We start from the raw sequence: 27,835 nt of genomic DNA on the forward strand, positions 1-27,835 counted from the left end.
AAACACAGTTGATGGACAGAATGTAGAACAATGTCATACATTCACCCCAGTACAAGCATCTGGGCCTAAATCCATCGTTTTTTTGCACTCCACACCACCCTGGGTTAGACACTGGCTATATGCAAATCAGCTCTGACCCTGTGCCTCATGGGAACAGACCAGTCCGAACTACCAAGCCATGTCTTTCCCAGACCGGAATCAAGCATCCAAGGACCGGTTTCTGGCTATCAGCCTTCATTCAGCCTGGATAGCTTGACGCCACTGGTGTGGAGAGCCTGGGACTCACGTCTGAGCATACCCAGCCCACTCGGGGTGACAATTGCAAAAAACACAGTTGATGGACAGAATGTAGAACAATGTCATACATTCACCCCAGTACAAGGATCTGGGCCTAAATTCCTCGTTTTTTTGCACTCCACACCACCCTGGGTTAGACACTGGCTATATGCAAATCAGCTCTGACCCTGTGCCTCATGGGAACAGTCCAGTCCGAACTACCAAGCCATGTCTTTCCCAGACCGGAATCAAGCATCCAAGGACCGGTTTCTGGCTATCAGCCTTCATTCAGCCTGGATAGCTTGACTCCAGTGGTGTGGAGAGCCTGGGACTCTTGTCTGAGCATACCCAGCCCACTCGGGGTGACAATTGCAAAAAACACAGTTGATGGACAGAATGTAGAACAATGTCATACATTCACCCCAGTACAAGGATCTGGGCCTAAATCCATCGTTTTTTGCACTCCACACCACCCTGGGTATGACACTGGCTATATGCAAATCAGCTCTGACCCTGTGCCTCATGGGAACAGTCCAGTCCGAACTACCAAGCCATGTCTTTCCCAGGCCGGAATCAAGCATCCAAGGACCGGTTTCTGGCTATCAGCCTTCATTCAGCCTGGATAACTTGACTCCAGTGGTGTGGAGAGCCTGGGACTCACGTCTGAGCATACCCAGCCCACTCGGGGTGACAATTGCAAAAAACACAGTTGATGGACAGAATGTAGAACAATGTCATACATTCACCCCAGTACAAGGATCTGGGCCTAAATCCATCGTTTTTTTGCACTCCACACCACCCTGGGTTAGACACTGGCTATATGCAAATCAGCTCTGACCCTGTGCCTCATCGGAACAGTCCAGTCCGAACTACCAAGCCATGTCTTTCCCAGACCGGAATCAAGCATCCAAAGACCGGTTTCTGGCTATCAGCCTTCATTCAGCCTGGATAGCTTGACTCCAGTGGTGTGGAGAGCCTGGGACTCACGTCTGAGCATACCCAGCCCACTCGGGGTGACAATTGCAAAAAACACAGTTGATGGACAGAATGTAGAACAATGTCATACATTCACCCCAGTACAAGGATCTGGGCCTAAATCCGTCGTTTTTTTGCACTCCACACCACCCTGGGTTAGACACTGGCTATATGCAAATCAGCTCTGACCCTGTGCCTCATGGGAACAGTCCAGTCCGAACTACCAAGCCATGTCTTTCCCAGACCGGAATCAAGCATCCAAGGACAGGTTTCTGGCTATCAGCCTTCATTCAGCCTGGATAGCTTGACTCCAGTGGTGTGGAGAGCCTGGGACTCACGTGGATAGCTTGACTCCAGTGGTGTGGAGAGCCTGGGACTCACGTATAGCCAGTGTCTAACCCAGGGTGGTGTGGAGTGCAAAAAAACGATGGATTTAGGCCCAGATCCTTGTACTGGGGTGAATGTATGACATTGTTCTACATTCTGTCCATCAACTGTGTTTTTTGCAATTTTCACCCCGAGTGGGCTGGGTATGCTCAGACGTGAGTCCCGGGCTCTCCACACCACTGGAGTCAAGCTATCCAGGCTGATGAAGGCTGATAGCCAGAAACCGGTCCTTGGATGCTTGATTCCGGTCTGGGAAAGACATGGCTTGGTTGTTCGGACTGGACTGTTCCCATGAGGCACTGGGTCAGAGCTGATTTGCATATAGCCAGTGTCTAACCCAGGGTGGTGTGGAGTGCAAAGAAACGATGGATTTAGGCCCAGATCCTTGTACTGGGGTGAATATATGACATTGTTCTACATTCTGTCCATCAACTGTGTTTTTTGCAATTTTCACCCCGAGTGGGCTGGGTATGCTCAGACATGAGTCCCAGGCTCTCCACACCACTGGAGTCAAGCTATCCAGGCTGATGAAGGCTGATAGCCAGAAACCGATCCTTGGATGCTTGATTCCGGTCTGGGAAAGACATGGCTTGGTAGTTCGGACTGGACTGTTCCCATGAGGCACAGGGTCAGAGCTGATTTGCATATAGCCAGTGTCTAACCCAGGGTGGTGTGGAGTGCAAATAAAACGATGGATTTAGGCCCAGACCCTTGTACTGGGGTGAATGTATGACATTGTTCTACATTCTGTCCATCAACTGTGTTTTTTGCAATTTTCACCCCGAGTGGGCTGGGTATGCTCAGACGTGAGTCTGTGGTATATAAATAAATAATACCGGATCTATTTTTGAATGAATGAATGAATAACAGATAGCTCAATAAAATAAGAGTCAAGATTCGAGGTAGTAGGAGTTTCTGCAGGTTTATTACAGCATAAGGACAGGGTCAGGACAACCTGCATAGGAACAGAGTGACAGGGCCCAGCAGGACAACTGGGGCCCAGCAGCTGCCGGGGCTTGATCTGGGATGAGCGCGCTAATTTTTAATAACAATACATCAACTTATATACATAGCGCAAACACATAGCATTACATTGCAGTAGGCGTAGCAGTGGGTGGAGCAGAAGGCGTGACGCGTAGCAGTCGCGAGAGATAACAGTAAAAAGAGGTGTAACTGGGAGTATACTTAGACATGTGATGCAAACGTAACAGAATATGTCATGAATGGGCGGAAACTTAGGAGGGGCTACCTAAGGAGCCGGGACCTCTAACCTAATGGTGCGCGAAAACTGGCAATGACGTATCACTAGGAGAAGCTGGGGGCTATGAACTCTGTGCTAGGAGCAGAGACTAGAGTCTGGAGGGTCGGAGCGACATGTACCTAAACCCTATCTGGTATCTGATGTTTAGGGAACATATTGATATAAACTAGAAGTCATGAGGGGAAAAGCTAACTTGACTCTAAGACTGGACCATGCATTATTCTACATGTGGTGCGTGATGAAGAATATTAAATGACCATTAATACAGTATTTCTCTAACGTGGAGCCGAATAGGCTAGACAATGACGGAAACTATTGATGCAGTTCAGTAGTTTAGGAATGCAGAGAAGGAGGACTGAACTGATAGCTGGAATCATAACATACTTTTGGCAGACTCAGAGGCAGAGCCGGGCTGCACCGGGCTCTGCGAGGCAGGAAGTAAGTGAAGGGTCGAGGATACAGGTGGGGGCTGTATCGCTCCTTAGCGAGGCTTTTCAGGAGACAGGAGCTGAATCTGATGTCCGGGCCCTTTTGAGGCCTGGAAACGGGGACTTTATAATGGAATAACGTGCACACTGGGAAACGTGGCAACGTAGCTTTACATAGGCCTGATATTCGTAGTATTCACGAGGACTGGAAACTAGCATACTAAAGGTGGACACAACTGGAATTGCGTCATTAATCGGACATGGGGAATAACATATGCATATTGGTCATGCACACATAACATATGATGGATGAGGCGTAGGGACACAGAACATGGCAAAATTTACTTTTCCACATTCCCTCCTTGTCACTACGTTTCCATCAGGAAACATCAATTTTCATGATACCGTCTATCATTTCATACAGTATCATTTGCTCGTCTCGAATTGTCTTGGAACGGGATTTAGAACGGGGCTTGGGACTAGGAATACAAGAGGTAGCACACATGCTGCAAATCGCAGGGCCACATTGTATACAGAGGCAGCAGCTAAATATGATCGCTACTGCAATACCTAAAAAGGACAGGACTTTCCATCCCCATGCGGAAATTATATTCCAGAACCAACCGGACCATGTCCAGGTGCCTGGATCTTGGTGTAACAGATGGGCAATTTTATGGAGTCTGGTTATAGCTGAATAAACAGACGGCGCGTTATTTGGAATGAAAATACAGCAACTAGATCCGATGACTCTACAGGCCCCGCCCCTATCGGCCAGTATGACGTCAAGGACGAGACGATTTTGCAAAACGACAAATCTCATAGCAGATTGTTCTTCGGTTAAGTTACCTAGAGCAGAGGCAGTCTCATTTACTACAGCTTCAAGGGTTCTTGTTAACCTACGGATTAGTTTACTATTCTGGACAGGTCCTACAAAGAAGAAGAAACCTTTATTGAAATCTGTATACTGTTCTAGAGTAGTTTCAGTATAATCGACAATTGGGGACTCCCTTCTATGTCTAATGTGTACTAGATGTGTGTTTCTGTGATAATCAGATGGGGCTAGGAAAACAGGTGGCAGTAGGAAGGCAATGTAACAGGTTCCCTCCCAATCGAGGGGCAGACGGACATATGCGGTTTGACCACAAATAAAATAAGAATGACGTGAAGCTTTAAAAATAGATTTCCTACTGTCACTATACTTGACAACAGTAGTACATTCACTATGTCCTACATGTACAGAACCATAGTTACGGACACATAATTCACCTTTGACTGGTAGTACTGAAATAGCAGGTAAGTCTGGAGTAGTATCAGACTGAACATTCAGGACCATGAAATTCGACGAATAATTACCTAAATTATATACTTCATTTTCTAGATCTAAACCTGTTCTGTGGGGGAGACCTTGCTTGTCTGGGAAACATGTACTGTTAAGAAAAGACATATCTGTTGAGGATGACGTTAACGTGGACCATGCTCCACACGAGCCATTGTGTGAGAATGGATAAGGAAAGAGTGGCAGAACTCCCTTTGCTGTCTGGAAAGGGGGGAGTCGACCACACACCCAACAATTAGTGGCATTGCTGGTCTGGTGTGAGTAATGTAACATACGGATAAATGAGTTGTTGCGCATAGCGAGGCGGTATAAATATTCGTGAGGAGGCAGATCACTAAACGTGTGCTCTACTGTAGCATTAGCAGACATATTAGCATGAGGAACTGGAAAATACAGATAGAACGCATAGCTGGTGCAGGAAATCAAAATGCTGATGAATAATACGAAACTCAGAAAAACGATACATCTGATTGAACTTTGACTGACTCTCTCACTATGGGGGTCTATTTTATACATGTCAGAAACAATCTAACCGTTTCACCTAGGGGAGGACTTATACAATCAAACTGACTGACTTATTTTACTAGACCTGAGCTTTAACTTATACTCCTGTTGCGGAGTTTTCTCTAACAAGGGAGGGGTTGTAATAATGTCTTTTGCGGGACAGTCCTTTAAAACAATGTTTTGGCAGTCTTTAGAATCTTGGGAATCCTTGGAAATGTTTTTAGAAACGGGTTTCAATCCATTGAAAAGTTTTACATGAGAAAGATGGATCCACCCCTTCCTGCCTTCCAACTTGACGGCAGTACGGGTGGTCAAGAGGACCTGACGTGGCTCCTTCCAACGTGGTTCCAGCGGACTTGATCTGTCAAAATTTCTGATCATCACCAGGGAACCTGGAACGATTTCATGCGGTGCCACCTCGGTGTTGTCTGGAAAGGCGGCAGCAACCTGTGAACGACATGAGTTGAGGGCAGACATCAAGGAAGCTAGGTAATCTGTCAGCATATTACATGAAACATCGGTAATACTTCGGGGTCTAGGAGTACCCCACATGTTAGGGGGGCGGCCGAATACGACCTCATACGGGGACAGACCTGATCTAGAATGTGCGACCATGCGCATATAAAACAGAGCGACTGGCAGAGCTACTAGCCAGTCCACACCTTTTTCTTTACAAACTTTGGCAATGCGGATTTTCAGAGTCTGATTATGTCTCTCGACTAGACCGGCTGCTTCAGGATGGCGTACACAATGGAACTTCCACTGGTACCCTAACAAAAGGGAAACGTGCTTCATTAACTCTGAGGAGAATGGCTGACCGTTATCAGAATATACGACTCTAGGGAGTCCATATCTAGGGAAGAATTCACGAACCAACTGCTTGGCAGTGGTCGCGGCTGTGTAATCTGGAACTGGATATGCTTCTGTCCACCTGGACAAAGCGCATACAACTACAAGGACATACTTGAAACCTCGACATCGCTCCATCTGAATATAATCCATCTGGAGGACCTCAAAAGGGTGGTCAGGGGGCTGGAAACCACCTTGTTCCACCGGGACACTTTTACCTGGATTAAACTGACAACATATCATACAGGTACGGACTTTCTGCTTGGCTGCAGCTCGTAAATGCTTGTTGAACCAAATATTCTGGATACTGTCTAACATAGCTTTTTCTCCTAAATGTGCTGGACTATGTGCGGTATTAATAATGACTTGAACCATAGAGTCGGGGAGAAACCATGTGGCTCTACCCTTCGTTAACCATCCTTGATCTGTCTGGACCCCTCCTTGTTCAGACCATTTCTTGATTTCATCGGGAGTAGCATGTAACTGGATATCTATGACGTCTTGTGTAGGGTCCTTAACTGTCATGCATGTAATCGGATCTGGAGTATGTGTCATGTTAACTGGAACGTCTGGAGTCTGTGCTGTAAGCTTGGCTGTGCGGTCTGCTAAGTCATTACCTTGGGAAATAATGTCAGTAACTTTCGTATGTGCTTTGCATTTCATGATAGCAATAGATGTCGGTAAATGTATGGCATCTAACAGGGCTTGAATAAGGAGACCATGCTGAATCTTGGTTCCATGAGAAGTCATGAAACCTCTCTCCTGCCAGAGCACTCCGAAGTCGTGTACAACTCCGAATGCGTAACGTGAATCTGTGTAAACATTAACTTTCAGGTTTTTGGCATGTATACAGGCTTGTGTCAGAGCGACTAGCTCTGCTGCTTGAGCGGACAGGGTATCAATACGGTGTGTTTCAATAACTTCGGTGTTAGAAGTCACTGCATACGCGGCGACTAGTTCTCCTGTACTAGTTCTCATACATGAACCATCCACATAAAGTGTCAGGTCAGGATCTGGTAACGGAATGTCTGTCAGGTCTTGTCTTGGCTTTGTCGTAATGTTAACTACTTCCACACAATCATGTGGGTCTGGATTTGAATTAACTGATGGTAACAGTGTAGCAGGATTCAGGACGTTGCAGCGTCTAATTTCTATGTGTGGCTGGAACAGTGTCAATTCATAACCTGTTAAACGTGCAATTGTCAAGTGCTGTGTTTGTGTTCGGTTCAAAAGAACTTCTACTGAATGTGGGACTTGTACTGTCAGGGAATGTCCTAAAACTATGGAATCACTTTGTCTGATAGCTAGTGCTGTGGCTGCAACTGACTTGAGGCACGCAGGCAACGCCTGGGCGACTGGATCTAGTGTGCTCGAAAAATAAGCACAGGGCTTGTATTGACCTGCTTGATCTTGTGTGAGAACAGATAATGCTGTACCTTCGCGTTCAGTAACGAAAAGTGTAAAAGGCTTACTGTAGTTCGGTGTAGCTAGAACTGGAGCTTGGCATAGGGCTTTCTTTAACTCGTTGAAACTAAGTGTATGTTCAGATGTCCAAGGGAGGACAGTCGATACGGCTGCCTCCTGTGTCGTTAACTGTATCAGTGGCTTGGCTAGAAATGCATACTGGGGAATCCATTGTCTACAATAAGAAGTAAGGCCGATAAAGGCACGTACCTCCTTCTGGGTTCTGGGCTGGGGAAGACTCGCTATTAACTGGATACGGTCGGGTGTCAACTGCCTACCCCTCTTGGACAGCAAGTGTCCTAAGTATACCACTTGCTGGACACAGAATTGAAGCTTCGAAGGTGACACCTTGTGCCCCATCTCGGCTAGGAAATACAGAACTGTCAGGGATGCTCGCTCGCAAGCACGTTCAGAACGGGCTGTGATCAGTAGATCATCGACATACTGGAGCAGGGCAGTGTCAGTTGGCATGTGAATATTGTCTAGTTGTCTCTTGAGTGCTTGACTGTAAATACTAGGACTTTCTGTGAAACCTTGAGGAGCGCGTGTGAACATATAGCTCCTTCCATTTAAACAAAATCCGAAAAGAAACTGGCTATCTGGATGAATTGGAACACTAAAAAATGCATTCTTGAGGTCAATGACAGTGAAGAACATGGCTTCGGAATCAATGGCTGTTAATAGGGAAGAGATGTCTGGGACAACTGGGTACTGAGGAATAATACATTTATTAAGCTCTCGTAAATCAATCACTAATCGATACACTGGGGGTGCATTTGGATCAGTACGTTTCATGACTGGAATGATCGGAGAATTGCATACATTGGAGTCAGTTTCTACAACTACTCCTTGAGCCATGAGCTCGTCAATAATTTTGGATAAGGCTGCTACAGCCTCAGGTGGCAATCTGTACTGTCTGATTCGGGGTAACACTACGCCTGGTTTGAGAGTCACACGATGGGGTGTGATTTGCATGTAACCTACATCAGTTGGACCTTGCGCCCATAAATGCTGCGGGACTTTAGACAATCTCGAATCAAAATCTCGTAATACATAGTGACCCTTAAAGTCACGTAGGAACAGACGTATTCCCTCTGGGGAACAGCAAATAACTGCACCTAATTCTTTCAGTGTCTTAATGCCTAACAGATTTTCTGGACATGACTTAGTAAGTAACAGATCAGTAGTGCGGGACAATGGACCTACTTCTAGAGTGACTGGCTTTGATATCTCATTAACTATTGGCTTTCCTGAAAATCCAAGGGAAACATTTCTTGAGCCTGAGAGCGGAGCCCCTGGAACTTCGGCATGACTAATTGTGGTCCTACTTGCCCCTGTGTCGATCAAAAACGTTCTGTCTTTCCCTAATACTTGACTGTGAACATAGGGACCTTCTTGATCTACAGGTATCTCGATGAGAGGCAAGCCTACCTCCCTCTCTAGGCTGTTTCATGAATATGGCTGGTACTCTGGATACTCAGACTGTGCATACTGGTACATCTGTGATGTGACATGCTGTGTTGCAGCAATAGGCTGCGGAGCTGTAACTGTCTGTGGTGCTCTCTGTGGCTGAGGAATCTGTGAAACTTGTTCTTGTCTAGGCGGACGTGGTCTTTCTTTAGTCTTACCAGTAGCTATGTTATGTTTCAGAACTGCACACTCGTTTATAAAATGACCTGGCTGTTTACAATAATTGCAGTTCCCTTTAACGGGAGCTGCAGGATGACTGGCTTGATTCGGACCCCTCTTCTGACTGTCTTGAGGAACAGATTGTGCAACTAGCACTTTCATTTTCGTATCTTTCATACGTTTTCTCTCGTGTTCTTGCTCTTCCCTAATTCTATTCTGGTGATACTGAAGCATCTGGAGCATCTGGGACGGAGTATTTGCTTGCCAGGTGCTTTCGACTTTCAAAACTCGATATTTAATTTGTGGACTTGAATTCTCGACTAATTTGGTAACAAAAAGATGAGGGTATGACTCACTACTTGTCTTGAGACCACTATTGATACTGAAACATTTCTCAAATCTGGAATAAAAATCACTAATATCTTCATCTTGTTTCTGTTTACAGGCTGAGATTGCATCCCAGTCTTCTTTTCTCGTTGTCAATAATCTGGGTAAAACTTGAATCAATAATTCTGGTAATTCTTTACATTTATCTCCAAGACCGGTACCTGGTACTCGTGCCTTGTCTTCAGCTTCTAGAACTGCCCAATCGATCTTTTTCTCTCCCACCTCCCATTCTTTTTCCTTTAACTTTTCATACACCCCTGCGGGTAACAGGACCTTTAACATTTTAATGATATCTGGGTAAGTGTATTCTCCCATACGGAGCATGTCTTTTAATTCTCTATGGAACCCTGCTGGATCTTTGTCATGACAGGGAATTAATTTCTTCATTTCAAGAAGTTCCATCTTTGAAATCGGAGTGTATACAAACACTCGTTGCATTACGCCACCCGCCCCTTGGACTGGGTGGACTTCTCGTAACGGATTCTGTCTATCTATGTAGAATGATTTACTTTCTGGGGGTGAGACATGAACAAAATGCGGGTTCAGGAACGTTCTATATTTGTGGCGTTGTTCTAGAATGACACTAATTAAATCGGTACCTAGACCTCTCCATCTATACTGGAGTAACTCGTTCAGGATATCATGCAACGGACCTGGATCAGAATGTTGACCCTCATACAGAGTAATGAGGTGCTGGATCATATACATACCCACCAGTCGTTGCTCGGCTGGGGGCAGTTTCAGAAACATTTGTGCCACTATTTCGTCTGGAAAAGTGGTAGAATCAGTAATCCATCGGACTGCTGATCGGGCTAGTTCTTGTTCATGCCTGGTACTTAATTCACTATAACCGATTCGTGATTTCAGAATATGATCGGTAGCTTGAAATACTTGTTCTAGAGAACCTTGTTCTGGTGCTGAATGATGACAAATAGACTTGTGTTCTAGGCGTAAATGGCGATCCGGAAATCTAGATTTTCCTACATACGCTATTCTGGCGGGATTCTCGTCTTCCTCTTCTTCGGGATCAGAGATACTTTCTTTCTCGCTTACTTGTGCTGCTTTACGCTGGTCGTGTAACCTTATTATTTCTTTACGAATTTTCTTGTACATACTCTCCATGGCACCGACGGTCTTGTGCTTACCCTCGGCTATATTATCACTCCACCTTGTCAGGATTCTCATTTCGGCCGGATCTTTAGACGGGTAATCTTGTTCTCTTATTAGACAATTGATCAGGAACTTTAATATCATGAGCTGAATCTCGGCTTTCCTTTGAGACATAATCTCGCCAATACTTTCTGGATCATCCCCTGTACGGATGAAACGATATATTCTGTCTAGATCTTCTTTCATATTCGGTAAGGTGCCTAGATACTCGGTCACTTTTCTTACGCGGAATGAATATAAAACCATATTATCCTCGCCTGGGACTGGATCATAGCAACATTCGGCAAGGGATTTTCTTATTTCTGCAACAGACTGATATCTAGGCGTACGCTGTGATGCTTGTGCATGTAATTCGGCTAACGTTAAACGCTTGTGTGGCGGCGGGGTTTGAGGAGGACCTCCTCCTGCGGCCCCTAGACTAGAATCGTCGACTGACATTCTTCGTGGCGGAGCGGGAAGTTGAAACGCTGGCTGGACCGGGGGTACCGTAGCAGGTACTCCGGTGTCTGGAAGAGCGGGAAGTGCCTGATTTACAGGGACTGGCGGAGCGCGAACAGGATTTGCATATTCTGGGACTGTGTCGTCCAAATAGGACGAAATAAAAATATCAGCTGCGGTCTGTTTGTGACGTAGCTTGGTCGGAACTAATGGCGGCGGGAAATTACTGGATGCCTCTGGGGTCGCTTTTGGCAAGCCCTCGGCAAGAAGAGGATACATACCCTTAATAAGGGCATGCCTCTGTCTGTCTGACTGTTCGGCTTTGACTTGTTCACCTATCTCGATTAATTCTCTTTCTTGGGCTCGTTCCTGGGATTCTCTACTTAACTCCGACTTTCTGACTTCCTTTTCGGTTCTTCTATGCGCTTCTTTACGCCATAACTCGATGGCATCTTTCTGTGACTGTCTGGCTTTCTTTTTCCATAATGCTTCTTCTACTCGCATGATACATTCGGCATCCCATGTACCCGATACGGGCCATCTATACTTTTCTTCTAACTGTTTGGTATACTCTACCCATAAATCTAGATACAATATGGCGCTTATGCCATGTTTCTGATACATAAAGTGACCTGGACTGTCCCTCGGCGGGACAGGAACTGCTTCTTCTAATAAACCCTTTCTAGTTTTTAACTGACGTAACTTGGAAAATATAGGCATGACTGAACTGTAATCTGGACACAATACAATACACAATGAAAACACGAAATCACGTCACACTCATACCACAACATTAAAAATACATGAAGAACATTATAAATAACAGTTCGAACAGAATATTACCTGGAATACTGAAAACAGAAACAGAACAGAATTTCTCGAGAACGGAACAGACTAGAGTTACTGGATGCACTGCTATAACAGTACGAAACATACCGGTCCCATAAAGGGACGCATCAAGACCCGTATCCACCTAGGTGAACACTTCGTTTGTGAGTCTGGGCACCACCAACCCACGGACCAGGAGTCAATTTAGATTGGTCCTGTCTAGATACTACCCCAGCAATGGTACTCACCGGGCAGCACGGAACGGAAGGCCTCGGACTGGACTGGACTGCTACGACGACGAACTTCGGACTTCGGACTTCAGTTACGGGTGGGCCTCCGGATACCTCGGACCTTGGACTCTCGGCTTGGGCTCTGGTCGGGACTCGCCGCGTTCCTCCACCGTCTCGTTCGGATGCTGGACCGCCTCCTCCGTCTCCTCCGTGGGCCTGAGGGATACTTGAGCAGAAATATCTGCCACTGCGCAGAAGAGTTCCGTCACGACTGCAGAGGGTCAGGGGGTCGGCGTGGCTTCACCGACGCGTGGGGAAAGGGCAAGTCCCTATTCGGGCGCCATTATGTGGTATATAAATAAATAATACCGGATCTATTTTTGAATGAATGAATGAATAACAGATAGCTCAATAAAATAAGAGTCAAGATTCGAGGTAGTAGGAGTTTCTGCAGGTTTATTACAGCATAAGGACAGGGTCAGGACAACCTGCATAGGAACAGAGTGACAGGGCCCAGCAGGACAACTGGGGCCCAGCAGCTGCCGGGGCTTGATCTGGGATGAGCGCGCTAATTTTTAATAACAATACATCAACTTATATACATAGCGCAAACACATAGCATTACATTGCAGTAGGCGTAGCAGTGGGTGGAGCAGAAGGCGTGACGCGTAGCAGTCGCGAGAGATAACAGTAAAAAGAGGTGTAACTGGGAGTATACTTAGACATGTGATGCAAACGTAACAGAATATGTCATGAATGGGCGGAAACTTAGGAGGGGCTACCTAAGGAGCCGGGACCTCTAACCTAATGGTGCGCGAAAACTGGCAATGACGTATCACTAGGAGAAGCTGGGGGCTATGAACTCTGTGCTAGGAGCAGAGACTAGAGTCTGGAGGGTCGGAGCGACATGTACCTAAACCCTATCTGGTATCTGATGTTTAGGGAACATATTGATATAAACTAGAAGTCATGAGGGGAAAAGCTAACTTGACTCTAAGACTGGACCATGCATTATTCTACATGTGGTGCGTGATGAAGAATATTAAATGACCATTAATACAGTATTTCTCTAACGTGGAGCCGAATAGGCTAGACAATGACGGAAACTATTGATGCAGTTCAGTAGTTTAGGAATGCAGAGAAGGAGGACTGAACTGATAGCTGGAATCATAACATACTTTTGGCAGACTCAGAGGCAGAGCCGGGCTGCACCGGGCTCTGCGAGGCAGGAAGTAAGTGAAGGGTCGAGGATACAGGTGGGGGCTGTATCGCTCCTTAGCGAGGCTTTTCAGGAGACAGGAGCTGAATCTGATGTCCGGGCCCTTTTGAGGCCTGGAAACGGGGACTTTATAATGGAATAACGTGCACACTGGGAAACGTGGCAACGTAGCTTTACATAGGCCTGATATTCGTAGTATTCACGAGGACTGGAAACTAGCATACTAAAGGTGGACACAACTGGAATTGCGTCATTAATCGGACATGGGGAATAACATATGCATATTGGTCATGCACACATAACATATGATGGATGAGGCGTAGGGACACAGAACATGGCAAAATTTACTTTTCCACAAGTCCCAGGCTCTCCACACCACTGGAGTCAAGCTATCCAGGCTGATGAAGGCTGATAGCCAGAAACCGGTCCTTGGATGCTTGATTCCGGTCTGGGAAAGACATGGCTTGGTAGTTCGGACTGGACTGTTCCCATGAGGCACAGGGTCAGGGCTGATTTGCTTATAGCCAGTGTCTAACCCAGGGTGGTGTGGAGTGCAAAAAAACGATGGATTTAGGCCCAGATCCTTGTACAGGGGTGAATGTATGACATTGTTCTACATTCTGTCCATCAACTGTGTTTTTTACAATCTTCAATGACTCAACCAGTGCAAGGCAGGATCCCCCTTAGACTAAATTTCACAGGAATTTCTACCAAGATTAAAAGAATTGCTGGTGCCAATTCTATTGGAGATCCTTATCTCCTGCCTATCGGAAGGTCAGGTTCTTGATTCATTGAAAGTGGATATTGATATTCCTTGTTTAAAAAACAGGGTTGGAGCTGCTGAATCTTTCAAAGTTTTATCTGTTCCCAAACATTCATCTGCACCTAGGCTCCTGGAATCAGCTATGTGCATACTGAAAACAATGAGATTTTGGATGATGCTCAAGATACTTTTTGACCAGCCTGAAGTACAGAGCTTGACAAGAAGGTGATATTGGATGATCTCCACATAGCAGCAGATGTTGATAGTGTCAATACACTGATATTATTAGATCTCTCTGCAGCATTTAACACTGATGACCACAATGGTTTGTCTGTTTTCTAAAGAGAAGAACATAGGCTCTGGTCCCGGTCAATAATTGGTTAATAAGTCCTCCTTTGAGGTTTGTTGGACCTGGCCCTCTCTACAAGTTCACCCCCAAACATTTTGCCTTTTCCCTCCACATGTTGCTGAATTAGTTTATGTTTGCCTTACAATTCTGTGCACTTTACCACTGCAAACCAGTGCTAAAGTGCTTATGCCTTCTCCCCTAAACATGGTTTGATTGACAATTACCTAACACAATTTTTAATTTACTCATAAGTTCCTTGTGGAGTGGTATACCATATACCCAGGGCCTGTAAATTAAACACTACCAGTAGGCCTGCTGCACTTATTATGCCATTCATGTAAGTAGCATTCGAAAACATGTAACAGTTTTGCTATTGCATCCTGAATGCAATGGCTGCACTGCCATGTTGACTTTCCATTTAAACCCCCTTGCCAAGCTGCTAAATTGGTGGCATCTGCTAAAACCAGACTAATTTTAATTTTCTTGTATGATGACTATCATTGGATTTTAAGGAGGTACCTGGCTCCTGAAGGGCTGAGTGCGGCGGACTTTGCCCAAATATTTTAGTTTTATGTTTTCCCTTTTAACATTGTTTATTTTGTTTAGTTAGTGTATTTAGTTTTAACTTCATTTACCAGTATACACCTGGCTCGGGGAAGCCTGAACCAGGTGCTAGGGGTTACTAGACCCTAATTTGAATAATTATTTTGTCCAATCACAGTCATCCTGTAATCACTGACTCATGCCTCTCCCATTGGAAACACACTGGCCACGCCCCAAACTGGCCCTGAAATTGACTCGCAGACCACTATTCGTGCAGCAGCTGCATTGCTGGCATCCGCTAAAACCAGAGTCTTGGGAATGGCCCTTTTTAGGGTGCTTTCCTCAACTTTTTGCTTTTATCCCTCTTGGTTTTCTGATGATCTAAGTCCTAGCCATGGGACTTTGAGTGCTTTGACACTGTCGTTCAGTGCCAAAGTGCTGTGCTTGTCATATACAAACTGATGATTGGTGTATACATGATTGGTTGATTTGAGTTAGCTGTAAGTCCCTTGTCCAGTGGGCCTGCAGCAATGGTTGTGCCACCCACAGAGGTAGCTCTTCAAATGTACCAGGAGTTTGCCATGGGGGCCTGTGTGTGCAGGTTACTGGTACTCTGCTTGTCATTTAAAAGCTACTTGCCAAATTCTGCATGTCTCTCACTACTTCTGAGTACTCCCTGAGGGTAGGGTACGGGTAGTGGTGCAGCAAGATGGTACTCTGGCAATAAATGATTCCTCTGACTACACAAGAGGTGGAAACACTAACATTGCTTGCACTGATGAAGAGACCTTGGTCACGCCATCAAACTGAAGGGGGAGATCCCTGCAACATGTATGCACTAGACCCTTTGACAAACTATGGCCGTATATTGGCAGGCTGTTGAGATGTGTTGAGTTTTGCGGATGTTCACTCTGGGGGAAGGGAGGATAGTTGAGCAGCTCATGCACACTAAGGTGGGTATCCCTGGGATAGTGACATAGAAATTGGACACCAACTCAAAGGCAGTCTGATCCCCTATCAGACTCCTGCAATAACTGCACCATGTGGATCGATAATGCTACAGAACAGAACTCATCCCTAGCTTATGGGTAGTGCTCATGTAGAAGAGCTTCATATAGCCACCTGGAACATCAGAGGGCTCAATGCCTATAAACAACAAAAGAGGGTCCATATTTACCTCTGGCCACATGGCATCAATTTTGCAATGCTGCAAGATACACTCTTAACTGATGAGGAAGAAACAACATTATAAAAGAAATGGAGATGGTTGATGTTCACCCCAATGTATTACTCATACGTGAGGGGATTCACAGTTTTGCTGGCCCCTGGTGCGCACTTTCAACACAGACACAATTACACAGATGTAGAGGGCAGATACAGGCTTCTACTTTTGCTCCTGGATGGTCGACGATAAAACCTTGTACTTTACCCTGCTGGGCCTATTACTCCCAGTTTCCGCCTTTTAAGACAAGGCCACTGTGACGCAACAAGGATAAGGGGAACTTGGATGGTTACACATGTACACATATGCACAAGTGTATGCACAGATATGAGGGCTGTTCGTGAGAGACTATTGTCATGCGCAGCCCGGTAACTGCACACAAGTAGCCTGGCGCTTCACTCAGCTCCGGAGGGGGAAATGAGTGGGGCAGAATGATCGGCATCAATCAATCAGATGTAACACTGTACCTGGGATGGAGCTGTCCAAGCCCACTCAACAAAGCAGGAGACCCAGACTTCTCGAGACAAGACAAGGCCCACCCCTTTTAACGTCTAATGAGAAAGGGTCTGGCAGTGGTGTTAGTGAGGGTCGGAGCAGATGCCCCCAGTGGAGGTGTGACTAGTGCCTCCTGGGTGACACCTGGTGTTGGTCCAGGATTGCATATTTCATTTTTTCCTGGCAGAGGGCATGCCTGAGCCCACTAGTCAGATGCCCAGTATTTGAAATGGAGGGGGCCGGGACCCAATCCCAGACCCCCGAGCGCCACCGGGACAGGAAGAATGTCTGCCACCAGGAGTGGGCAGAGACAGAGAACTGCTGGCTCCCGTGGCAACACAGAGGAATGCTGCCATAGCGTGAGTTGGCAAGGGCACCCAGCAGGGGGATCCCTAGGCTGCCCCCAATGGAATAAAGGCATGGCATGGGATATGCCTAGGTGGGACCGGGCATCCCTAAAAATTAGGCGATACAAGAAAGAAAAAAAAGACGCACAGCTCCTGGCATAGCGAAAGACCACTTTTTATAATATTCACTGCTCCTGGAGGAGCATCCCATAATGCCCTGTGGGGCATTTCTGATATGCCTACTTTAATATGTACATAGGCAGATCGAAAATACCATCGAAAGCATTGCATAATCACCTTTGACCCCCTACAGTGGTCATGCAAACATATAAGGTAAGTCTACTGGCTTAGTCAAAGGTGCAAGAGCAGCAAACCACATGTTAAAGGCATCATTTTGTACATAAATACAATCATCAATAATAATAATTATGTGCAGATGCACTTATTAATGTGAATAAAGCATATGCACCTTGATCAATAATTATTGTAAACATTAGTATCTCAATACGTCAGTTAAAATGAGCAAAACATGGGTCTGTGTATTTTTTATACATTTTCCAATCATGAAAAAGCAATCATAAAAGCAGCCCCTAGAAGGCATCACATTTTGACTACATTATATGTAAACATATACTCAGCCCCTGGAGTGCAATTCAATACATATATATTTCTTTTATATTCTTTAAGGCCACAATAATTGCAACCCTACACTTAGCCCCTAGAGAGTGCTAAAACTCCTGCCTGGTGAGTGCTTTAAAACATTTTTGGAAGCCAAAAGGTGTCCTGGGTTCCGCAGCCCACAATCATAGGGTCAGTAATTCTTAAAAACTCCTAAGGGAGGAGCTGCTGCGTTCCTGCAGCACCTCTGCCGACTCTTCCTTCATAACATAACACGTGTATTTGTAAAGCGTATTCTCGCCCAAGGGTATCTTGGTGCGGAATAACAGGGGTTTATTGTTGCCCAACTCAATGATACTCAATTTAGCGACCTCAGAAGGATGAAAGGCTGAGTGGACCGTACCAGGACTTGAAACTGTGACCATGAGATCAAACACAGGTCCCTCTATTGGATGCATTAGTCCACTAAGCTATCAGACCCAGCATGGGGGTTGTGCCGCAGCCACCCTAGGACCACCACAAGCAGAAACCACTCATCAGGGGTTAGTGCTGGCATCTGCATCACCCCTCTAAAATGCATTAGTCATGCATAAAAGCTTCACTGGGACCACCAAGTACGAGATGCTCAACGAGGCCTGTTGCATTTCTCAAAAGCTGCCAGTATAAGTGTTTTAATTGGTTTACTATGGCAGTAGTGCCTTCTATGCTGCTGCTGTCCAGAGAGAGCCTCTGACATATTGTCTCACTTTGAGCTGGATGGGGAGGTAAGCACTGGCATTTATTTTATTTTTTACAGTAGTTAAGCACTTCTGATCAATCAATCCCACTACCGGGCCTCACCGGCTCTTTGGATGCACCACATGGTCAGCGTCCCTTCGTGGTGCAGGGCAGTGTGTACAGCCCTCACATGGTTACAACACTCCTTGCCTTTAGTGCACTGTCTGTACATCATCACTGCTCTTGTGAACATCCTCACCTAAGTGTGTGTGGGCAAGCAGCAGTTCTATAGGCAGACTTTGCCTGCAGAACTACCGGGCCCTCTGCTATAATGGGTAACAGAGGAAAGAAAGAGGAATTGGACCGAGGCAGAGGCTGAATTCTGACCACGCCCCTCTCAGGGCCTGATTCACAAAGGTTAACTAAGACGAAAGTCTAACTTTATGACTTTTGGTATTCACAAAAGGCATTTACGAGTAGTAAAGTTAGACTTTGTCTCAGTTTAACTTAAGTTTTGGTCTTAAGTCTAACTGAATGCAAACTTAAGTTAAACTGAGACAAAAATCTAACTTTACTACTCATAAATGCCCTTTGTGAATACCAAAAGTCGTAAAGTTAGACTTTCGTCTAAGTTTACCCTTGTGAATCTGGCTCTCAGACTTCAAATTCTTCACGGGGGTCAGTGGTGTGGCTCACTGGTTAGAGGCGGCAGACCCGGAAGCAGAGAACGGCCCGGGACCAGGGTTCAATTCCCGACACGGCAGGGTCGTGGACCAGGGTCAGCAGACTCAACAATTCTCGCCTTGGTGCCTACTCTAACCAGGGATCACACTCGGCAACTCTGGGCATTAAGCTTGCCTCATCTCTACAACGGCCCCCCACAGGCGCCGGGGATGCCTGGTTTCACCTTGGAGATACCCAGAAGGGACCATCTCACAGGGAAAGCCAGGACGGGTTCCCCAGCGGTCTCCAGCACCGGGACGCTTACGGGCAGCTGTGCGCTTTACAAGTCCAACACATTTACATTTACATTTACATGGCAGTGCTTAGAAGCAGGCCCATCAGAACCCGAGGTGTAACACAGGCCCTCGCAGCGCCTGCGGTGGGGGGGTTAGAGGGGGGGGGGCTGAACTGCAGGGGGGGTGGGCCCTGAACTGCAGGGGGCCCCCTCAGCACCATACTCAGGCCTGACATACCCATATTAAATACGGAGTGGGGGCTCCTTCATGTTCCTTGAAGGGGGGCCCCCTCAACTTTCGTTAAGCCAGTGATGCTCAGTCTCTCCTGGGGAGAATAACTGATCAGTGCCTCCCTCCCGCTGGGATTGCCCACTTCTCACGTTCACCCATCTACAGCAGTGCACCTAGAAATCCGCAGCAGGGTGTACGATCGCATCATTGGTGGACTGGAGAAGAAGCGTGACGCGAGTGTAGAGTGAGCCAGAATGAACACATAGTGACGAACCACTTGGCACCTAAACATTGCATAACACAAGGCCTTTGAAATCACAAAAGACAAGAACACAGAGACTGTAGAGAGTGGAGGCTAGGGAGAGTGACTGAGACAAAGGGAGGAGACACGAGGGAGGAGTAAAAGAAACACAAAGGAAGCAAAGGTTGAGAAGAGACAAAGGCGAGACAAAAAGAAGAGGGGCTGGAGGAGGGAGGTGGTGGCAGATGAGATTGAGAGGGGCAGAGGTGGATTGAAGAGATTAAGGAAAGAGAAAGAAGAAGAAAGAAACGGAGAGAACTGAGTGGCTCAGGTACAAGTCAGGGAAGTGAGGGGAGCAGAGAAAATGAGAGGGTTGGATTGGAGTAGGGTGAGAAGAAAGGAGGAGGGGGAAATAGGGGTAGGCGAAGAGAGAGACGAGGAGGAGGAGGAAGAGTGCCACAGAAGAAAGGAGACACAAGAAGGCACATGGGGGACAGGGAAGCAGACAGACAAAAGGAAGTGAGAGGAGGAATAGCCAGTAAAATGAGGGGAGAAGCGCTAGAAAAGAAGAGAGAGGAGAGAGGAAGGAAGAAGGATAGGAAGGAGAAGGGTGAAGAGACAAGAGGTAGAGAGTGGATGTATGAAGAGCGATTGAAGTAGAGAGAGAGAGAACATGGAGAAAGTGAAAGGAGACGCTTGAGGGCCAGAGAAGGAAAAGTGGAGGTAGAAACTGAAAGTGGAGAGGAGGGGAAGAACAAAGGATGGTGATGAGAAGAAGAAAGGGCGTTGGGAGTTTTCTGGTTTTTAATAAGAGAATGACGGGGAGCGCCTCGCACACAGTACCTCATGTCTCTTGTGGCCCAGCAGTCTAGGGGCTTGATCTAGATGTGGTCAGTAATTAACAATCCTTTGATTCCTGCGGAAGTGCTGACTGTGGAGGAGAATCTAACCACGGAATTTCCTTCACAATATGTATAATACTGTGGTAAAATACAACACATTTTCTGTTGGGCTATTATTTGACTGTCTGTGGTTCATAGTTTTTAATTATATGTAGTAAAGAACACATTTTACATTTTTTGAATAAATATACACGAACACAAGAAAGAATATCAGTAGTTATAAAGCATAGTTAAATTCGATAAAATCCACTGAAAATATCTGAAGTTAGAAAAATCAAGAATGGCTGGTTATAATCTAACAACATCACAGATAATCTGTTTGAAGAAAAGTAATGAAAATGGGTCCCTCTATCTGTCTACCCAAAGTCATATCTCTCTATCAAGTTGGAGTCCTCATTCCATTCACTATGTTTTATACCGGGATGCATGCTTCAATTTTGTATTCACCAAGGAAAAGAACAACCCCTAAATAAGTAGCACTGCAATCAGAAAGGTTTGGAACTAAAGGATTTACCTTGTCTTCAGCATAAGAGTACCTTACCTTTGGAAGGGGTACTGTCGCGCGACGGTTTGTGAGTCACAGCTGGTGTGTTTAGGACAGAGTAGATATTTCTGTCTTGAATCTCCAGGTCTTGGTAAGGAGACTCCTCTGGCATCTTCCAAAGTGCAGTTTTTGTTGGCTCAACATGCATACAAGCCTTCACTGTTATCCTTTGGTTCCAGTGTCTTTGTTTCCCTCAAGTTTCACAACATTCAGGGAATTTGAATGTTGGTAACTTAGGAATAACGTTTAGAAAATCAATAGCTTTTGATTTGTTCTCAAAACCTGCTTTTACTAGCCTGCTTGTAAAACACGTCTCACAGTAGGGAAGCTACCTCCTGGAAAACTGGAGCAAATAAAATGATTCATAATTTTATATATATATTGATATGAAAAAATATGTAACATCCGTTTCATTGGTGATCTAAGTACAGGACACCACAGAATGTGCACAGATTCCGGTCATGCATAACATCACCCTTGTCGCTACTAAGAATTTACCACAATCATGTTGTAAGAGGCAACAGCAGTGAACAGTTTCACTTCCTCTCATCTTGCGCATTTGATGACACATTTCATTTTTCCACTGCACTCGACCCCCCCACCCCGAATAACACACTAAAAACTTAGATGCCCTCCTTTTATGCATCTGCACATTTTGATTATTTGTCAGAAAGGGTTGTATCCGTTTTTATAGATTAAAATAGATAAAAAGGAAATGTCATTAAATTAGCTACATTTCATCAAATCTTTGCAAATAGCATATCTCGTCTCTTCCCGTCTATTTTAATGTTTACTTCATAAGGCAGTTTCATTAAACAGAACTAAAAGTCAATCAGCTCCTAGCTAAGGCACTTTCATTAAACAGAACTAAAAGTTAGACAATCATAAAGGCCATCGCGCAAATAAGGACTCTCACACAACTCTGAATATTAGCATAAAAGGTCACCTTTATTACCAGGACAGCCAAAGACAGACCCCGCAACAATAACTTTTACCAACAATACTTTGCATTATTTTTCCCAAAACCTTTTCCATAAAATACATTTCTTTTCCCCAATGCAATCCGCTCTAGATTATCCTATCCCTTAAAACACACCACAACATAGACAAAAGAGTCTGCCTGTAGTGCCCTAAGGTGACATTTCTCTTTTTTTTTTTTTTTTTTGACCACATGACCACATAACAACGACTTTTAACACAAAACACCTTCCCCGACTTCTTACAAAACCAGGGTGGGTGGGTGGGTCAAACGTGACACCACCGCTCTCTCTCACTCGCTCCGAGTGACGTCAACCCTCCCTCACCCTCCCTGCGCTTGAACTCGGCCCCTCCCACTCTCCCGCCACCCAATCAGGTCGCGTGAGGTCGTCCCTCGCGCGAAATACTCCAGGGGGACATCGGCTTTGCCCAGTCCCCCTGGGGGCCCATCGCGCAAATAAGGACTCTCACACAACTCTGAATATTAGCATAAAAGGTCACCTTTATTACCAGGACAGCCAAAGACAGACCCCGCAACAATAACTTTTACCAACAATACTTTGCATTATTTTTCCCAAAACCTTTTCCATAAAATACATTTCTTTTCCCCAATGCTTTATTCTTCACAACAATCCATAACTTGTTTTCATAACCATCAGTATGATTTTCCATCTTTCCTTTTCTTTCCCACCTACCCTCCCAAACCCTCCCCCTAGAGAAAGGATGAATCCGCTCTAGATTATCCTATCCCTTAAAACACGCCACCCAGGAAAACCTTCTGAGTTTTCCTGCCCCACCCAAAACTCTGACCCCATCCTAAGTGGCCCATTTGATTTGCCAGTTGCCTCATGCGAGCAAAAATCCACTTCCCCTTTTATTTTGTGTTACATGTCTTTCTGTGAGCACCACAAATCCACACACCACAAGTTAGCCAATGCATCACGCAACTCCATGAGATAATATGATTGACCCATCTGTGAGAGATGTACACCATCATTCCTCAACAAATGCAGCATTTCGCTGTTAAAATGCTCGTGAGCTAGCACCGTGATGCCCATTGCTGTACAAAATGTTTTTAAAGCTCTATTCACTTTGCGGCGAGCTCGTTCCACAGCCGCATGTACCCTGGCACCCCTCCATTGACTTCTGTACAAAAATTCTGTCCAAACTACCCGAGTACCCACCCACTTGTCTTTGATTACCGCTAAATCCAGTTTCATTTGTTTAATGAGCGCTAATCCGGACAGGTCCACCAGATCGTTTTCGCCCAAGTGCAGTACTAACAAATCTGGAATACCCCAAGCCGCAGCCAGCTTGGATAGCGAAGGAAATAACTCCTTCCATTTCATCCCCCCAACACCTTTCCAGATTACCTCACGGTCATTGCTATACAAACCTAGACCTCGCCCACAAAGCTGCTGTTCAGCAAAAATTGCAGCCCATTTTACTATTGAGTGACCAACAATCCAAGTCCTCTTTTTGCGAGGGAAATCCGCCACTCGACCTGTGACAACAAAAACTACCATTAATACTATACACAGAGATTTTATTTATTTTTTTTAACATTACAATCTGACATATCTATAGCAACAATTAGATTTCCATCTCCCAATTTGCTGCAACTCTTCCCTCCCCCAACCCAACCTAGCAGCTTCAGTAGCTGCACCTATTCTAAAAGAGTGCGTCCCAAAAATTTTCGGGTTTTCCCCCACCAATGCCAAAGTTTTTCTCAAAACCGCCAAAAATTGAAAACAGGTCAACTGGACATTATTCTTGTGGCAAAATATCGGTCCTTCTCTAAACACTGCAGATTGAACAAATGCTTCCCACTCCTCCACAGGGCAACAACCCTTCACCCCACTCCTGCCCAGTCTCACCAACATCCCAATCCCCTTTTGGTCTGTCTTTGACTGTTTCAACTTAATCTGCAAAATCCCACTTCCCAGGACTTGAATATCCGATACTTGGATCCCCACCTGATTACGCAACCCAAGTAACTCCGATATACGAAAAGCTCCAAAGAACAACCATACCATACACAACTTAAAACGCAACAATTCCCATTCATTATAACAACAAACGGGCAGGACACCTAACAATTTTTGTAGCAAAGTAAATGTAATGGGATCTCTCAACTGTTTAGCATTCCATGTGGTTCTTCCAAAGCCTTTCAACATTTTTCTCAAACGGAAGCCTATCCGAACTTGCTGCCCCAACAACAATTGACTGTAAAAGGAAATACCCGCCAACTTCCAATTTGGTAAGGGGCAGTGTGAAAAAGGTCAGACTATTCTACCTAATGTCCAACTCCTTTTGCAACTTAGTCCCCACCACCGCAGGCAATTCCTTCGCCGATCTGAGGTTATCCGCCCAGCGCAATATCCTAGGACCTTGATAGCCAATTCGAAAGCCCAGCCGGAAACCCCAAATCAACTTAACTGCCGCCTCATTGTCTGTGTAAATTTCCAGGTAGCTCATCATCGCTTGCAACTTAATTGGGGTAGGAGCCCTTTGGAATAAGGGGTGGCAATGCTCCACGCCCCCTCTGCCCCCTCCCATGCTCTCCGATTTGTTGGCTAGGAAAGCACTGAAAGATGGCATGTCTACCCCCACATTGTGCGCATTCATGTTTGAACTTACAGTATTGACGCACACAGGAGCCTCTATTGAAACCCCAACAAGCTCCTGTTGTAGGCAACTGACCCCTTCCAAAACCACCCGCCCCCAGTGTGGCGGGACGCTGTGCAAAGGGCCGATAAGATATTGGTAACCCACTTGCTGTATGAATTGTATTAGAAGACGAATGTCCTGACAACCATTGCAACCACAACTCTTGATCCACTTCTCCCCACGGTTTATCATTAAATAAACTCACCCTCGCCCGAAATTCCTCGTCGTAATTCAACCAAGCATATCCTCCCGCCTGTAAATGTGCCCTTCTGATGATATCGATGTATTTAAACAGTGAAACCGCCCTTTCAGGGTAACGCTCACAATAAACACTGGCATAAATAAGGAATGCAGCCGTCCAATTCTCAATTGTTTTGGCACTTTGGGGCAACGAGACAACTCCAACTCCTCCTCCTTAGACCCTTCCCTGGCTTGTAAATCTCTATGTAGCAAACGGAAAATATCCACATAATCGTGGCTCCAAATTCTCTGCCTAGTTCTCTGCGACAAATGGATACCCAAGGGCATAGCCACCCCCATATATGGCAATTTTGTACCGCTAATTCTCGGAGTTTCACTGTGCACTGAACTAGCTACTGATGAAACAGGGCTCCCACCTCCCTCTTTGTCCTTCTTCCCGCCAGGCCCTGAAGTGGACTGCGGCCGCTCCGCTGCCCTTGCACCCAACTCCTGACCCTGCACCAATACCCCATTTCCACTCTCCGCAGGCGCAACACCTGAACCACTTGCCAACGGCCGTGTCCACGCAGCCCACCAGTCTGTCTTACCTGCTGGTAGTTGCGAAGCTCGTTGACGAAATTCTTCAAGACCATCACGCTGATGATGTCCGCCATGATTCCTATGTGCCGGTGAGAGAACCGCTCCAGATCTCTGAAATACACTGGCAGAGGTTAATTGGCCTACCCCCCTCCCACCAGACGCCCGTCCACCCAACCCACCCGCCACTTCAGAAAACACCCCACTTCTTGGATAGATATAATTTTCTTTATCAAACTCTTCATCATCATCCTCATGTACATTTCCAACTTCAGCAATTTCGAAACTAGTACCTGGCCTATTGTCAGACGCCACAGTGATATCTTAATAATTTACCTCAGACTCAGGCCTCCGTGTAAAGCGCCTAGTCGTAGGCCTAAAATCCGCACCAGATCCGCTTCTAGAAACTACCCCTCCCCCAAAAGCCACACATTGCTTCGCTGTTTGAGAAAAAGAAATCTGCCCATCCGGAGAAAAACCTGAATCCTCAGTAAAGTTCCCGCCGCTCCAGCGAGGAACCGCTCCATACCTACCTGTTACCTGGTGAGCTGATGTACCAGCCCTTTGTTTCATTGGCATCTCTGCGTGCTCAACCCAAACCCAATGGCCCTGTTGTGGCCCGGCTCCCGAGTCAAAATCCACCTGAGGAGGCCCAGGCGGAGGCCTAGATTCTGGAAACAATGCACCACCTTCCATGACTTGCCCCCCAAACCCTCTGCCTCCCCCATCCCCACCCCTCCCTCTCCTGTGAACCCCGACTCGCTGATTCCAAGCATCACCCCCCACCCTTTGACCCTCCTGCAAGACAAACTGAGAATATGCTTCATCCCCCACTACATCTTCATCAAGGAAGTGCTTCGGGGGACCTCTAGGCTGAGGTACCACAATGTCTTGGCAGTCCATGAACTCATCCTGCTGCATTAGGTCTTGCTCACCGCCCATGTAATCATCACCTTCCCCAGATCCTGAATGTCCATAGTCATCCACTTCGCTATCACTGGAATAATCAACTAAATTATGCTTCAGACCTTCGAAGGACACTTGAGGCGCTATTTCTATTCTGTTGCTGCCTGTTGAAACACCTTCTGGCCTTTGATGCATATCCTGCGACTCTGCCATGGTAGACTGCACCATTGACACTTCTGGCGCCTGTGACACGATGTCCAGCTCGTCCTTGAAACCACTGACATCAGCCCTTTCAGCCAGCTGGATATGGGACACCCTCGTGTCAAACACACTGCTGACTCTGCCTCCGCGCCGGCCAACCCGCTTTCTGGCTGGTGATGTAAAAACCACTTGACTGCCTTTTACCACGCATGGAGCCGACGCTGAGCGCAGGGGTGGGGGCTTCTTTCCTTGACCTCCTCTGCTTACTGAACGCGTTCTCCTAGCTCTCACTGCTGGCACCTTGTCGTCACACGCAGCCCCAGAGACATTACCTGTCACAGACCTGCAGGCTGCAACAGCGCGCACGACTCCCTCAGATGCCAGGCGGCGGGGACGCTTCACTGCAACCGAAGTGTCGACCACAGGACGTAACAAGTCGCTCCTTCCCACCGCTACCAGCGCTCGAATTGCCTCTCTGGCAATTTCCTCAGCAGTCATAATTCGTCCAATGACAAGACGACGTCGAAAAACAGCTCACAAAAACAATTAGCAGCGCTGACAGGAATACCTCACAGCTGCTCCTGTCAAACGCGACACCACTGCTCTCTCTCACTCGCTCCGAGTGACGTCAACCCGCCCTCACCCTCCCCGCGCTTGGACTCGGCCCCTCCCACTCTCCCGCCACCCAATCAGGTCGCGTGAGGTCGTCCCTCGCGCGAAATACCCCAGGGGGACATCGGCTTTGCCCAGTCCCTCTGGGGGCCCAAAAGACGATCGCACGAACTATATTGTCATAGAATACATTCTCAGAGTGAACGCATGGATTCACTCTAGAATGGAAAACGGCATTGTTCTTGCTCTTACTTACATACTACAGGGACTGCCTTTTATTACTCCATCCCTCTTTGTTCCAGCTAACGATACTTCCTGCTGTTTGAATGATCGTGGGGGCTGTTTACTCGTGTCACCCAAAGCAATGCAAAGCATTGGG

At 46.3% G+C, this 27,835-nt stretch overlaps 1 protein-coding gene across 1 annotated transcript in view; it reads right to left on the reverse strand.

The window, feature by feature from the left end:
* LOC144767471 (CD209 antigen-like protein C) overlaps positions 1-21,686 on the reverse strand; it is a 165,179-nt gene extending 143,493 nt beyond the window's left edge. The window contains exon 1 of the mRNA XM_078650888.1: positions 21,310-21,686. Within this exon, the coding sequence (XP_078507014.1) occupies positions 21,310-21,460 (151 nt within the window). The 5' untranslated portion in view covers positions 21,461-21,686. The remainder of the gene's footprint in view (positions 1-21,309) is intronic.
* Between the last annotated feature and the right edge of the window lie 6,149 nt (positions 21,687-27,835).

This window comes from Lissotriton helveticus, chromosome 7 (genome assembly GCF_964261635.1).
Source record: "Lissotriton helveticus chromosome 7, aLisHel1.1, whole genome shotgun sequence".
NCBI lineage: Eukaryota > Metazoa > Chordata > Amphibia > Caudata > Salamandridae > Lissotriton > Lissotriton helveticus.